Genomic DNA, 15,377 nt, shown 5'->3' with positions numbered 1-15,377 from the left:
GGCTTTCCACTGCATCCTGGGGACCCCGCTACGGCAGAGTGGCTCATTTCCCTGCACCTTACCTGCCCCCATGCTCCCGAGTCCCTCCAGCCCTGGATGCCAGCAGCCAGCTCTGTAAGCCAAGGAGATGGCATGAGTGAGGCAGAAGTCCCCTCAGGATTGGATGTTGTCGTTACTGCAGTTGCCTGGAGGGAACTGAATTGAGGAATGCTCAAGATCAGTGCAGGCTCCTCCTGCCGACCTGTCGTGCGCCATGCATGGCACCAGGTGTCCCTGGTCTTCATGCTAACTCTGCCATGGGGGTGGTGTTCCTGTTTTACATTGAGAACTTAGAGATTCAGACATGGTCAAGCTGTGTCCTAAGGTCATGCAGCTCATGAGTGTGGAGCTGGGGTGTGCCCACTGGTTTCTGACTGTGAAACCCCCCACGACATCCCACCAGCTCTGCTGACCCGTGCCTGGGTTGAATTGAGGCCAGGATGTGATGGTGACCTTGAACCATCACTCTGTAGACTCCAGGTCTTTTCCCAACCCGGTGGAAACTAGCAGGGGATTCCGTACTTGAGGGATTCAGCCTCGTGCTTTTCTCTAACCCACAGTGGACGCTGGAGGAAAACTTCCCTTCCTTCCCCTCTCTCTTAGCTCCCACCAGCCTAAGGGCTGTGGAAACCCATACCTTTTGTCTTCACCCAGCCCCCTCTCCTCCCTCTGGTGGCTTCCTGTGTGTCCAGGGCCAGCATCTTCTAGGCGAATCTAAGATGTCAGCAGCTCAGCCCTTGGCTGCTTGCCCAGAGCCTGGTTTGTGTTCTTTCCCCAGCTCTGCCAGGCCCATTCCCAGCTGCTGCAGTACATGGAGCGATACGGGTGAGATGTAACCCTCTGAGGTAGTGGGACAGTCCCTTGGCAGCCCCCTGCATCGGCCTCGGAGAGGCAGCACTTTGGTTCCCGCCTCTGGCCTGGGCTGTGGTGGGGTGGAGCTGCGTGCCATTCATGTCCTGGGCACATCATGGTGTGTGCTGCACGCAGGCCTGGAAGGCTGGGGACCGACCACTGGCTCTGAGGCCTGGCGCCATGGCCAGCCTGCTCTCTGGGAAAGGATTTGTAGCTTGTGACCCAATTTGAGAGGCACCAGGCACAAGGCTTCCACTGGGGCGGGCGGGGCGAGTCACTGTCAGGGCACCACCGCTTAATGTCCATTGGCTTCTTCTCAGGAAGCGTTTGAAGGCCAAGAACCTGATGTACCTGAAGCAGATCCTGTATTTGCTGGAGAAATTCGTGGCCGTGCTGGGGGGTGAGAGCCCCATCCCCCTGCTGACCCTCGGTCTGCACAACCTGCCGGGCTGCTTTTTCCTTGGTTGCCCATCAGGACGCTTCAATTCTCTGTTTTTAAGAAGGGTCACCCAGGCGCGGTGGCTCACGCTTGTAATCCTAGCACTTGGGAGGCTGAGGCAGGTGATTCACCTGAGTTTGAGACCAACCTGGCCAACGTAGTGAAACCCCATCTCTACTAAAAATACAAAAAAAACTAGCTGGGAGTGTTGGTGTGGCCTGTAGTCCCAGCTGTTCCAGAGGCTGAGACAAGAGAATTGCTTGCTCAAACCCGGGAGGCAGAGGTTGCAGTGAGCCGAGATCATGTCACTGCACTCCAGTCTGGGCAACAGAGTGAGAATCCGTCTCAAAAAAAAAAAAAGCAGGGTCTTGGTCATTGATTGAGAAAATTCTTGTTCTTTGTAGCTTGGTTGAGTTGTCTGACTTGAGCTTTTTTTAGGCCCTTGGGTTCTTTGCCCATGTTCTGAGGACTTTCTATTTCAGGCCCTGCCCTGGGGGGATAGTAAGGATACAGCATCATATGAACACACAGTGTTTCCGTGATGGGCATAGTGCTGTGGGGTGTTCGAAGCACTTGCATATGCGGTTTTGTGTGCCCTGTGAGAAAGCAGTGCTGGCATTTGAATCCTTGTTGATGATGCATAAATTAGACCTCAGAGCAAGGGCTGCTTACGGTTCCCAAGCTCAGCACGGGAGCCTGGGATCTTCTGACTCTGACTCCCATGCCTCTTTGCATGACCCTGTCGTGTCCCCTTCTTTTATGATGGGGCACCCCCTTGGAAGGCGTCTGTGGAAGTGGAAGCTGCAGAAAGCCTGTGGGAGCTTCTAGCGGGAGCTGGTCTCGTGCTGCTGCTCTGAGCCGCCAGCTCTGCTTTGCCTCAGGCTCCCCATGTGGCCTGGGCAGCTCCTGTGTGGTCCCGTGCCCTGCATGCATTGGTCTGGCCACTGTGTCCTGGCCTCCTGGAGAAGGGGTGAAAAACATGAACTTACAGGGCTTTGGGTTCTATGTGGAAGCACATGAGTCAGATGTGGGAGGCTCCTGGACCCACCGGCCCTCTTGGTGGGTCCTTTGTGTGCTATAAATAGCGAAAAACAAAGCCCTTCAAGTATGGATGCTCTTCTCACTTGACGTGCAGTGCCGAGGGAGAGAAGATAGGGAAGGGTTGAGGGGCCAGAGAACCACCATTGTGACCAATTTCCATTCTCCTTTTTAGGGAACATTAAGCAAAATCCCAATACACAGAGCCTCTCACAGACAGGTAAGAGAGTTGCCCTCAGAGGGCCCAGAGCTGATATGAGCCACTTCCGAGCTTAACCCTGGGACTGAAACCCAAGGCTCAGGGTGAAGCTCCCAAGGCCCTTCGTGTGTTTGCTCTCAGGGACAGAGCTGAAGACCATCAACGATTTTCTCTTCCAGAGCCAGATTGACAACATCAACCTGTTCAAGGTAGAGGTTTCCACCTTTCCACATTCCACATCCAATTTCCTTCCTGTTACCACTGTGGGTAGAGTACTATGTTAAGACTATAGAAGGAAGAAAAAGCAAAACATAGACATGTAATAACCCTTAACCCGCAGCATGCCTGCGAGACAAAAGTCATCTTCCTTTAGGGTGAGGGCGACAGGGATGGGTGAGGAAGAGACTACTTGGTGCCTCATAGAACAGATAGAGACTCCAGGTCCTCGCTGCCTCACTCCGTCCTCTGGCACCGTCTCTCAGGCTTATGGACAGGAGCAGGACGTTGATTTGTTCTGTGCAACTCATCACGTCTTCCCACTTGGACCTTGGGTCTGGTTGCAGCCTCAGACCTCTGCTCACTCCAGGTCTGCATACCCGGCACTCCCCACATGGAACATGGCCACTGCCGCCTGAACCCCAACTTTGTAACTCAGATCAGCAACAGTGACTGTCCCCAGGTACAGGGTTCTGCTTGTGTTCTAGGCGGCATGCCATGTGCCGTGGCTCTGAGCTAGGATATCCTTTTGCCCCAGCAAGGAAAGCAAACAGGCCCAGGGAGGTGACTTCAAGAGGGTGGCGAGCACAGTCTTCCCCCAAGTAAGCCAATAGCACACGGCAGAGACAGCGTCCAAACCTGGCTACATTGAGTCGGGGCCCCGCATTCATCCCATCCTGCCTGCGTTTTTTTCCTTAAAACCAGCTTTCCCCCTGAATTACCCATTTGGGTCACTGTCACTGCCACCATCCCTGCCAGACAGGCTGGATCCAGGTCATCGTTGATGCCTTTCTTCCCTTGTTTGCCACATGCCTGTGATAGCCGACAGGCCCAACAGCCCTCAGACAGTCCTGCCATCACTGCGCTTCACCCACAGCTGGGACATGGATGCAGGCGCTCCTTCCTCGCCATCCCTCTGCCCCTCTTGCTTTCCTTCTCTCTCCTTCCCGTGGGTCTCATCACCCACCATGAAGGGAATCCTCATCGAAGGATGTCGCTCTTTTTAGAAACCAGTTTAAAGGCTCCAAACTCCCCTCTCTGCATCCCCAGCTGAGATCTGGCACCAAACCACACATACTGGATGCACCGACTTGGTGGCTTTGCTCATAGAAGTTCCTTTTTTTAACTCTGTCACCTGGAAGGAAAGCCAAGGGGACCTAGATTGTACTGAGCACTCTTAGACTTGAGAAACACTTTTGGAAAGAGGGTCTCCCCTTTCCGAAAGGAGGAGGCCACTGCATTGTGGGCAGGGGCAGTAGAGGAGGGGGTGGCCTCGAAGAGGGGATGACAGGGTTGCTGGCAGGGAGGCTCCGGGTGCCTCAGAAGGTAGCACTGCATTGTGCTGCCTGGGTGGTAAAGTGGTGTGTGTATTTTTTGTTTTGTTTTGTTTTGAAGATTACAGCTTGCTCAGTTTGCACACATGCCTACAGCTGGGCTTGGTTTTTGCAGGTGCAGCGATACTGTGAGAAGAGCATGATCAGCAGAAAGGTAACTGCTCACGTCTTACGGTCCTGAACGTGACCCAACTGTGCCCCGACCCCCTGCCCTTGCCATGCTTTCCTCCCCTGCCCTCAGGGAACTCCGGAGTCCCCTTCATCTCCACCCTCCTTGGTGCAGTGGGCCTTGCTGGGGTGGTGGGATATGTGCTGCAGGCGTCTTGGGCCTGGCAGAGCTTCCGATCCGCCCAGCCTCTCTTTCACGGCTGTTCCTCATTCCTCTCCGCTGCTCGCTCTCATTCCACCCAGCTCTTTGGATTCACAGAACGGTATGGAGCAGTGCTCTCATCCCGGGAGCAGCCCAAACTGGCTGGGTTTCAGCAATTCCTGCAGAGCCTGCAGCCCAGGACGACTGAAGGTAAGGCAGTGGGGTGGGCAAGCAGAGCCAGCTGCAAGCCTGGGCAAGGACGTCGGTTCCTTGCCTGTGGACCTGACCGCAAGGAAGCCTCCTGCCCGTTCTGCTCTGTGCAGCTCCTGCAGCCCCCGCAGACGAGAGTCAGGCTAGCGCCCCGCGACCAGCTTCCCCACTGATGCACATCGAAGGCTTCCTGGCAGCTCTCACTACAGCCAACCAGGACGGCAGGGTCATCCTGAGCCGCCAAGGTAATCAGGTGCTTCTTGGCCAGGTTCAGTTCCCAGGAAGGAGCCAGGCTGAGCCAGGGAGCCGCAGTGTGAAAGGATTCTTTCCTTCCGTCCTGGGAACTTCCGGGTCAGGAGGAAGCAGTGCAGTGGGCACTGGCCTGCTGTGACCTGGGCAAGCAGTGGAGGCGGACAGGAGGAGATCGAGGGGCTGGGATGGGAGTCCTCTCGGGCAAGGGTCCTAGGGAAGCTTGCATTGTGGGGCAGATGGGCTTTGGTTTGGGTCATGGTTTTGTCATCTATGAGCTTTGTGATTTGGACTGTTTTCTTTCTCAACTTCAGTTTCCTTGTATGAAAATGGAGAGGATAGGCCGGGCGCGGTGGCTCACGCCTGTAATCCCAGCACTTTGGGAGGCCGAGGCGGGCGGATCACGAGGTCAGGAGATTGAGACCATCCTGGCTGGCTAACACAGCGAAACCCCATCTCTACTAAAAATACAAAAAATTAGCTGGACATCTGTAGTCCCAGCTACTTGGGAGGCAGAGACAGGAAAATCACTTGAACCCAGGAGGCAGAGGTTGCAGGGAGCCGAGATTGCACCACTGCACTCCAGCCTGGACAACAGATTGAGACCCCATCTCAAAAAAAAAAAAAAAAGAAAATGGAGAGGATAGTATGGTCCACCTCTGTGGGCTGATTGTCCTAGAGATTAAATGGTGTTTAAAGAGAAAGCACTAGCACTTGTGCCTCAGACTTGGACTCACCTGGGACCCCCTTTGGTGGGACAATAGAAGTGTCTGTTGGCTTGCACTCACCTCTCCACCGATCTGTTTTTCCAGGCAGCCTCAGTCAGAGCACCCTTAAGTTTTTGCTCCTGAATCCAGCTGTGCACTTTGCCCAAGTGGTGAAGGAGTGCCGGGCAGTGGTCATTGCAGGGGGGACCATGCAGCCGGTAAGGACGCCTTTCCCAGCCCCTTGTGCCCCATGTGTTGGGATGAGATGGGGGCTTTGGAGAGATGCATTTTCAGTCCTGTTCTCTCCTGGGGCCCCAAGCCAGAAAGGGTCAGCTCGAGCAGGCCCAGTGGTGTCCACTGGGTGACACTGCTATTCTGTCTCACTGCTGTGCCTTTTAGGCTGGAGGGGCAGCGGCGACTCCTCTGCTGCTCCATTCTCTAGTGCCAGGATCACATGTCTCCCAGAGAAAGCTGTTCTGTGGTTTGAAACCCAAGGAAAAAAATTAGGATTCCACTTTTAAAAGGTTCATTTTGATGTATATGAATATAATAGTCTTTGTAGGCATAATTTTTACTTATGTGCATACCTATTTTAAAAACAAAAGTGCGGCTCCCTCCACGTGCTGTCACTGGAACTCGCTCTTTTCACTCAGCAGCAAAGGGTCATAAACCTGTCTCCTTGTCAGCAAGCATGCGCGTATTTCAGTATCCCAGCTGTGCTGGATTCCAGGTACACAGATACATAGCATTTCATGTAGCTGCTCCTGTTTCACTAGGTATGCAGGTTATTTGCAGTTTTCTGTTTTGAGCATGACTGGGATGAATATAACGGCATCTCTGCACAGTGGTGACTCCCACCTAGGAAAGGGCCTCCTGGACGAAAAGCTGTTGGGAATCCTGAAGCAGTGCTTCCCAGCCCCAGCTGCCTTAGCTTTTGATTTTTATATTTTTGTATGTATAGATTCATAGTTCTATTCATTCAGCATACTAAAGTTGTTCATAGTCATTATTGTTTCTGACATTCACGTTGTCTCAGCTGATGTGACAGCCCCTTCCTGCTAGCTCAGGTCCTCGCCGTGGCCCAGTCAGTCTTGCCTCCAGCACAACAGAATGTCCTGGGTTCACCATGGGTGTCCTTACCCCCACACTGGATTCATTTCTCCAAGCCGCCCTGGTTTCTTGTAATGGGGAATGACGTTTAGAAATCAAGCTGTGGGTGCTAGGGGTTTGTCATGCTCCTGGGGCATTTCAGTAGACAGATCTAGGAAATGTTTTCAGAATGAATCCATGCTGGTATTTCTTTTTTTTCCTTTTTTTTTTTTTTTTGAGACGGGAGTCTTGCTCTGTCTCCCAGGCTGGAGTGCAGTGGCCCGATCACAGCTCTCTGCAACCTCTGCCTCCTGGGTTCAAGCGATTCTCGTATCTCAACCTCCTGAGTAGCTGGGATTACAGGCATGTGCCACCACACCCAGCTAATTTTTGTATTTTAGTAGAGATGGGGTTTTACCATGTTGGCCAGGCTGGTCTCGAACTCAGGTGATCCGCCAGCCTTGGCATCCCAAAGAGCTGGGGTTACAGGCATGAGCCACCATGCCTGGCCCATATTGGTATTTCTAAGTAAAAATCAAAGCATTTGTTTACTTGAGCTTATATTGTACCTCTTTTTCTCTTAAGCCTGAACGTTTGTGGTACATTAACATACTTATCTGCTCTATTCTATAATATACTTAAAAGTTTTGAAATCATAATACCAATATTACTTATAACAATAAATCTGATTGAAATTGCCTTGCCTCTTTGCCCTTAACAGTCTGACGCACTAAGGATGTCTGGTCACTAGGGCTCTAAAGTCGTGGAGCCAGGCTTCTCTCCGTGTGCTTCTATTGTCCGTTTCATAGAGAGCTAGGCTGTTTTTGTTTCATTTTCTTTTCAATTTTAGAATATGCTTTTTTCTTTTCTGACTTGTAGTTTTTAAATATGTAAATATTTGTGTGGTTCAAAAGTCAAAGCTAATATAAAAAGATCTATTCAGGAAAGCCTCACTCTCGTCCTTCTCCAGCCCATTCCCCACCCCCACAGGGAGTTAGTTTTGCTAGCCTGTCCTTGCGGTCTTTCTTTTTCCCCCAGATAAGCAAAAATGTGTCTTCATTTTTCCCTTTCCTGTTTTATTTACATAGAAAGCATCTCAGTCAGTTGTCCCAGCCATTGCTCCTCTAGTGGGCTGCGTGGTTCTCCGTCTGGCAGATGTAGGGAGCTCATTCAACCAGTACTCTCTGGAGAGGCAGGTGCACGGTTACAGGGAAAGGCGCGGGGCACATGCTGTTTGGTATTTGTGGCTGTATATTTTCAGTAAACTCCTAAATATGGGATCCTGGGTTTAAAAGTATAAATACATTTAATTTGTTAACTACTGTGAAATTCCTCTTCATAAGAATTGGACATTCTGTATCCCACCAGTAACATCTAGGAATGCCTGTTTCTCTTTTGGATTGGTTACTTTTGGATTTTTGCCCGTCTAACAGGTGAAAACCTGGAGATTCTTATTCAGTAGTTTGAGCTGGGACCTGGCCACCTATATTTTTGAAAATTTTCACTATAATTTTGCTGCATAGCCAGGGTTGAGAGTGACTGTGCCAGATTTGCTGGATTTCCTTTGCTGTTCCTGCACGTAGTTTAAACGAGGCTGTCAGCACTGGGTATCAGTCACCATTTTTCTTTTTGTTAGTTTGCCGTCAGCCTTTTCTTTGACCTCTTCTTTCAGTGTGTGTGTACTTGCTGTCTCTTAGCCCAGACTTCTCGCTTCCTTTCTGCCGGGCCTCTGAGGGGCCACGGGGCCGTGACGCTGTGGCCTTGGTCTGCAGGTGTCTGACTTCCGGCAGCAGCTGCTGGCCTGTGCCGGGGTGGAAGCTGAACGCGTGGTGGAGTTTTCCTGTGGTGAGGAGCTGTGCCCAGGGTGGGGCAGGCTAGAGGTCAGGTTCTGGCTCCTGTTTTCTGCGTGTAACCTCTTACTGCAACAAGGCACAGGGGCGGAGGAGACCCCGGGATGGGAGCCTTGCCCTTCATGCGCTCGCCCAGGCTCTCCTGCGCTGCTCCCTGCTGCCTGCTGCCCAGTGTGACTGGCGATGGTGGGTGGGTGAGCGCTGTCAGTCGCTGCTCCTGTGCTGGAAGATGGGGCGGGGAAATGCCCTTTCTGCACTGTGTCTCAGCACCCCTGCATCTCCAGTTTTCGGCCCCTCCCTGGCTCTTACCAGGTCACGTGATCCCTCCAGACAATATCCTGCCCCTTGTCATCTGCAGCGGGATCTCCAACCAGCCGCTGGAATTCACGTTCCAGAAAAGAGAGCTGCCTCAGATGGTCAGTCCCAGCCAGCTCGCCGTGCCACAGCCTGGGCTCAGGCAGCAAAGGGTTTTCCGGGGCAGGGGCACTCTGGCCCACCCTGAGTGTTTTCAGGTGTTGAGGAAATTGCATGGGGCTAGGGGGGAAGGGGGGCACCCGCTATAGAGCCTCACAGAATGAGCGGCATCGATCTAGATGCTTACGGAGGAAGGTCTGAGCTTCCCCGCCCCTCACCCCTTAGGCTGCGAAGTACATATTCTTAAAACCTCCAGGCATCCCCTGAGGATGCCTCACGCAGAGGAAAGCTGCTGGTTCCCTTTGGCTCTCTTGCCCTTTGGTTATATCTGCTCCTGCCGGTGGCAGGGATGTGGGGCTTGGGGGGCATCTCCTGGGCGTGCCTGGGGCATGCAGCCCCTGATTGTCATTGCGGTGCCCATCAGGACCCTGGAGTGAAGACGGGAGGACTCAGTGCCAGGGCAGTAGGAAGGCCCCCAGGGACACTAGTGCTGTGACGTGTGTCAGAAAGGCGCAGTCCGCAGCAGCGGCTGGGTGTGTTTGGTGGGAGGCGGCACCTACCACCCTGCGGTTCCCACCCAGGGGAGCCAAGTCCTCTTCCTTGGCTGTAGTCCTGCCGTGGGTCTCTCCTCAGTTTTAGGTCTCAGGTTAAGATGGTTTGTGGGTGACTGAGACGTGGCTCCATGGGGGCTTCCTGTCTTCCGTTGTTAGATGGATGAGGCGGGTCGCATCCTCTGTAACCTGTGCAGTGTGGTTCCTGGAGGGGTGGTCTGTTTCTTCCCCTCCTACGAGTACCTGCGCCAAGTCCATGCCCACTGGGAGAAGGGTGGCCTGCTGGGCCGCCTGGCTGCCAGGAAGAAGGTGAGTGGCCTGTCCGCCGGCCCTCCCACTCCTGAGGACGGTGCCACTGAGTCCTCCTGGGAGCTCTTGTGCTCATCGAGTCAGGACAGGCTTCTGGCTCCTCATCCCCGCTGCTCCCAGTCCCTGACTGCAGAGGATTTCCCCAAAGCCCCTGGCTGTGAGGTTCTCAGTCCCCTGGCCAGAAGACAAGGCCACGAGCAGACCCGAGACCTGGCACCCTGAACCTGTCTCTGGGAGATGTCCTCTGTCTTTCTCAGATATTCCAGGAACCTAAGAGCGCGCACCAGGTGGAGCAGGTGCTGCTGGCGTATTCCAGGTGCATTCAGGTGCGGGCGTTAATGCTGAGCTTGGGTCTGAGACTGTGCGGGGGTGGCAGCTGGAAACGTGGGTGACATCCAAGCTTTGGCTCGGGAACTCAGCATCTGGGTGTCTCCCGCAGGCCTGTGGCCAGGAGAGAGGCCGGGTGACGGGGGCCCTTCTCCTCTCTGTTGTTGGAGGAAAGATGAGTGAAGGGATCAACTTCTCTGACAACCTAGGCCGGTAAGTAGTGGTTCTGCTCCTGTCCTGGACTATGATACCTGGCCGGCCCTCACTCCCAGCAGCTGGGCCCCTGCCTGTGTCTGCTGCCATTAGAGCCCACAACTGGGCTGCAACTGCTCAGACCAGCCAACTGGAGGGAGGGGCTCAGCAGCTCTGGGTTTGGCCCTGGGAGAGCGGGTGGAAAATCAGGCTGGCCATTGCGGTATCAGTACCCAATCCATTGGCCTACATGGGATCTCTCAGCTGAACAAGCCCTCTCCAGGCGGTAGGTACAGAGCAGGGAGGGTCAAAGCTTTGATCACAGTCGGAGAGGGCTGAGGAAGGGGTAGAACGGAGCAGCTGGTGAGATGTGGGTGATGACCCGGGAGGTCCTGACACCCACCCGCCCTGGGCTTCTGCCTCTCTCCAGGTGTGTGGTGATGGTGGGCATGCCCTTCCCCAACATCAGGTCTCCAGAGCTGCAGGAGAAGATGGCCTATTTGGATCAAACCCTCGTGAGTGACCCCAGTGTCGCAGAGCGGGAGAGGAGAGTGGGCGGTGGGTGGGAGTGGCGTCGCCCTTAGGGCTGATACAGCCGGGCCTTCCCCACTGTGCTGGCGTCTCCTGCCCCCTCCGGAGGCTTGGATGCCCCTCCACACCCTCTTGATCTTCCCTGTGATGTCACCTGGGCCCGTGCTGCTGGCGTTGGCCACGAAGGCTCCTGGTCTGGCTCAAAAGCCTGGCAGGGTCTCTTCCCAGGGAGAGCTGCAGGCAGGAAACAGTCCTGATGAGTCATCCCCTCCACCCCCAGCCCAGAGCCCCAGGCCAGGCGCCCCCAGGGAAGAATCTGGTGGAGAACCTGTGCATGAAGGCCGTCAACCAGTCCATAGGTGAGCCCGGCTGCCTCCGGCTGGGTGGACAGATGGGAGCTGGAGAAGGGGAGAACAGGAAAGGGGGGTTGCCTGCTCTGTCTCCTAAATAAGTCTGAGGAAGGGGAGGGGACGCCGTGGGAATGTGCTGTGGGGAGGCAGGTGTTACTCGGAGCCGCAGCCTCTGTTCCTGTGCAGGCAGGGCCATCAGGCACCAGAAGGATTTTGCCAGCATAGTGCTCCTGGACCAGCGATACGCCCGGCCCCCTGTCCTGGCCAAGCTGCCGGCCTGGATCCGAGCCCGTGTGGAGGTTAAAGCTACCTTTGGCCCTGCCATTGCTGCTGTGCAGAAGGTCAGTCCCACCTTTTTCTTTCTGAGAGCCTCCCCACCCTGAGATCTCTCTTCTCACTGCCTTCTGTCTGCCCAGTTTCACCGGGAGAAGTCGGCGTCTTCCTGATGGGCAACCACACCACCGCCTGGCGCCGCGCCCTTCCTTTGCCCTGCCCGCTGGAGACAGTATTTGTCGTGGGCCTGGTCTACAGGGATCCTGTTACAAGGGTGAAACCCGGGAGGAGAGTGTGGAGTCCAGAGCGCTGCCAGTGCCCAGGCACAGGCATTAGCTCCCGTAGGAGAAAATGGGGGAATCCTGAAGAAACAGTGGGTCCTGGCTGGCCTTGGGGCATTCCAGGGCAGCTCCCCTCCTGGCATAGAATCTTCCTTTCCATCCTGCATGGCTGAGAGCCAGGCTTCCTGCCTGGTCTCCACAGGAAGCTGTGGCAACTGTGGCATCCACTGTGGCATCTCCATCCTGCCCACCTTCTTAAGAGTTGAGATAGAGCAGGCCTGTTTGCCTCTGCCCTTTCTAGCCAAGGTTAACTGCCCTGGACTGCTCATCCTCTGGTCTCAATTTAAAATGATCCCATGGCCGCAGGGCTCCTGCCCAGGGACTTGTCACCTGCCCCTCCTTCCTGAGTCGCACCTGCAGCCCTGCTCCCTAACCTGTCCCACAGCCCTGCCTGGATTTGTGTCTCTCTGGCTTCGCACCAGTTCCTCCGCATCTGTGGCACCTCCTTCCCTCTCAACCACTTAAACAAACTCCAAGACACCTTCTACCCCACACCATCAATTATGCCAAGGGCCATTAGGCTCTCAACATGACTATAGAGACCCCGTGTCATCACGGAGACCTTTTTTCCTGTGGGAAAATATCCCTCCCACCTGCAACAGCTGCCCCTGCTGACTGCGCCTGTCTTCTCCCTCTGACCCCAGAGAAAGGGGCCGTGGCCAGCTGGCATCTTCTGCCGCCATTAGGGACCAACGGGGGCCAGAGGAGAGTCACTGATGCCCAGATGTTTGCATCCTGCACAGCTACACGTCCTTAATTAAAAGTGTACTGTTGGTTTCTGCTGAGTTTTTTATTGATTTGTGCTGCCTTTTTCTCTGGAAGCCTCTTTAGGGAATCGAAGAGCGCACTGCTGCAGGGGCTGGGTGGAGCCATCTCCGGACGAAGCACAGGCAGACAGAAGCCCCCGCCCCAGCCACGTGGCCTCAAGCCAGCCTCCCATTCCTTTTTTGTTTTTTGTTTGTTTGTTTGTTTGTTTTGAGACGGAGTCTCGCTCTGTCGCCCAGGCTGGAGTGCAGTGGCCAGATCTCAGCTCACTGCAAGCTCCGCCTCCCGGGTTCACGCCATTCTCCTGCCTCAGCCTCCCGAGTAGCTGGGACTACAGGCGCCCGCCACCGCGCCCGGCTAGTTTTTTGTATTTTTTAGTAGAGACGGGGTTTCACCGTGTTAGCCAGGATGGTCTCGATCTCCTGACCTCGTGATCCACCCGTCTCGGCCTCCCAAAGTGCTGGGATTACAGGCTTGAGCCACCGCGCCCAGCCAGCCTCCCACTCCTTGAAGGTGGTCCCCACACAGACCTGGGCCAGTTCCATCCCCGCCCCTTCCAGGGCAGCAGGGCTGAGGAGCCCATTCTGGCTGTGTCCACGTCCGGGCCACGGCCAGAGTCTGGGTTTAGGGGAGGAAGGCATGGCACATCCCCCTCGGATTTCCAGTTGTCCTCTTCTTCCTCTGTCTGTGGCTGCTGGGGGTTGGCAGAGATGGTTTGTCGTCTGACATAGGGGCTCTCTCCTCCCAGCCCCTCACCAGCCCCAGTGGTGAAAAGGCTGGAGGGCAAAGGCTGAGTGAGGGTGGTCTGTGGGGAGCGCTGGTTCCCCCATGCCCCAGAGACTTAAACACAGGAAGAAAAAGGCAAGAGGGGATTAATGATGCCCCAGCCCACGGCAGACAGCAGCCCTGCCTCCCACGCGTGCATCTCAGAACCAGCTTGTTGAGATCCCACATCAGCTCCCTACTTGGCTTATGGCTCTCACTGCAACAGGAAGGTCACAGAGGGGGGTGTGGGGTTCAGTCACATTCAACCCCCAGCTCCATGTTCCTGCCCCTATAGTGTTTTTGTTTATTAGACCCTCTTTTCTCTTTGGTTTAAGAATGAGGGCCCCGGGGCCAGACTTGTCCAGGCTCCCTCTCCCATAGAGGTGGGCATTCCAGGCTCTACCGTTTGAAAACCACTATTTTATGAGCCCAGTAGGACACGAAATGAGAACTATTAAAAAAAAAAAAATAAGGGATTTTTGACAACAGCCCCACAGAAAATGCACCAGGGGTCCAGAAATGAGACGGAGGTGGCCTCAGAAGTCTGCTCCCACCTGAAGAGGATGCTGCTTCTGTCATTCTGCCTGGCGCCTTGGACTGCAGTGGTCAGGGCCTGGGGCGGGGATGAGGGTGCACTGACCAGCAGCTCGGGGAGATTGGGGTGCTGTTAGCGTGCCATCTTATAAGTCAGAAATGGAAATGGGAGAAAGTGTGGGGTGCCTAGGGAAGGAGGTGACTGAGCAGGGAGCTTGGCTCCCGTCCTAGCACCCAGCTCACTTGGCTTGAGAGGCTTGAGCCTGTTGCCAGGGGCAGAGTGGGTGATGCCGGGGCCCAGGCTGGCACCATACATGAGGTTGTCCGCCAGGCAGGTCAAGTAGGTAGGATGGCACATTGACCTTGAGCACTTGGCCCAGGTCTGGCATGTAGTAGTGGTTCTCTGGGATGGGACCTGCAGGATTAGGTGGGGACATGTGAGAGATGACAGGGACCTACAGGAGCAGCCAGTGAGGCCTCAGGTGCACCCTGCACAGCTGTGGTGGCATAAGGGGTTCAATAGAGCCTCTCCTGGAGAACAGTCTGGCAGGCCTTCCAGCTCCTGCACCTGCCTCCATCCCTGCCCCCTCCCTCTCCACCTGCTGCTCCAGCTGCTCTTACTGATGGACAAGGGACACCGAACAGTTTCTCCTCTATCTCTGCCCCCAGCATCACATGGGTCTTTGTTACAGCACCAGCCAATCGGTCCAGGAAGACAGACTTCTTGTATCTCCAGGGGCGACGTGGAAGTCAGGCAAGCCGGCATCTGCTGTCCCGAGACCATGTTCCTGACCTACCTCTCCCGCGTCATCGGGGACACTGTGCAGTGAGGGGTCCCAGGCCACCAAGCCAAGCCACGCCGCTCACCTTCTGGCTCCCACCTCTGTACTGCACCTGAGTGTGATGTCCTGGGACCCCATTAAGTCAGGCTGGGTCTTGCACCCACACGCCGCGACTCCATTTTCTGCCATACAGGATCTCTGTGGTGTTGACGAGCAGCGTGGAGACCTGGGGAGACCCCCGAGCCCCTCCTCCCCGTCATCCTCAGGCTCCAGCTTGGTGCTCACACACAGGAAAGGACTTCAGCTTCTGAGAGGGCCGGGTGGCTGAGGGATGGTGGATTTTGGAGTCAGACCAGCAGCTGACCTACAAGCTACTGGGGAGGAGGGAGCAGGGAGCACCCACTCCTGACCCAGATTCACTGCTGCTTCCCTCGCCTCTGCCATAAACCCAAAGAAGCAGATCCTGAACCTGGGCTCTTGCCTTCACCTTTATTCTCTCCACTCTGGGGCAATTAAGAATGATTTGCTAATTACGCAGGCAGCCGATCCAGTGCTGTGTCACCTTGGGGGCCACCAGATGCCAATCAGTAGAGAGGATGGGAGAGAAGGATGGAAGAAGTGAGGACAAGGGGCAAGGAGGAAGGTCTGTCCACCTGTCCCTTCGGTGCAGGAGGTTTCCAAACAGGAGCATGTCTAAGGGGGGGAGGTTCT

General features: G+C 55.0%; 1 protein-coding gene across 23 annotated transcripts in view; it reads left to right on the top strand.

Moving 5' to 3' along the window:
- The window catches only part of DDX11 (DEAD/H-box helicase 11), a 33,458-nt gene extending 18,324 nt beyond the window's left edge, over positions 1–15,134 (top strand). For 4 of the 23 annotated variants that reach the window (XM_065523722.2, XM_015430348.4, XM_065523720.2 and 1 more), the window contains 17 exons: positions 818–864; positions 1,212–1,291; positions 2,544–2,588; positions 2,709–2,776; positions 4,233–4,271; positions 4,529–4,637; positions 4,751–4,882; positions 5,699–5,811; positions 8,455–8,527; positions 8,845–8,948; positions 9,657–9,806; positions 10,064–10,132; positions 10,246–10,346; positions 10,756–10,840; positions 11,137–11,215; positions 11,393–11,547; positions 14,577–15,134. In XM_065523722.2, coding sequence (XP_065379794.1) covers positions 818–864; positions 1,212–1,291; positions 2,544–2,588; positions 2,709–2,776; positions 4,233–4,271; positions 4,529–4,637; positions 4,751–4,882; positions 5,699–5,811; positions 8,455–8,527; positions 8,845–8,948; positions 9,657–9,806; positions 10,064–10,132; positions 10,246–10,346; positions 10,756–10,840; positions 11,137–11,215; positions 11,393–11,547; positions 14,577–14,714 — 1,587 coding nt within the window. In that variant the 3' untranslated portion in view covers positions 14,715–15,134. Of the gene's footprint in view, positions 1–817; positions 865–1,211; positions 1,292–2,543; positions 2,589–2,708; positions 2,783–4,232; positions 4,272–4,528; positions 4,638–4,750; positions 4,883–5,200; positions 5,295–5,698; positions 5,812–8,379; positions 8,528–8,844; positions 8,949–9,656; positions 9,807–10,063; positions 10,133–10,245; positions 10,347–10,755; positions 10,841–11,136; positions 11,216–11,392; positions 11,548–11,622; positions 12,598–14,576 lie in introns of those variants that run through there. The other 19 variants (XM_074006251.1, XM_065523725.2, XM_065523723.1 and 16 more) reach the window with 14 other exon arrangements.
- The last annotated feature ends 243 nt before the right edge of the window (positions 15,135–15,377 follow it).

The sequence above is a fragment of the Macaca fascicularis genome, chromosome 11 (assembly GCF_037993035.2).
Source record: "Macaca fascicularis isolate 582-1 chromosome 11, T2T-MFA8v1.1".
Lineage (NCBI taxonomy): Eukaryota > Metazoa > Chordata > Mammalia > Primates > Cercopithecidae > Macaca > Macaca fascicularis.
Note: the sequence above shows the minus strand (reverse complement) of the source record. Positions and strands in the feature narration are given on the sequence as shown.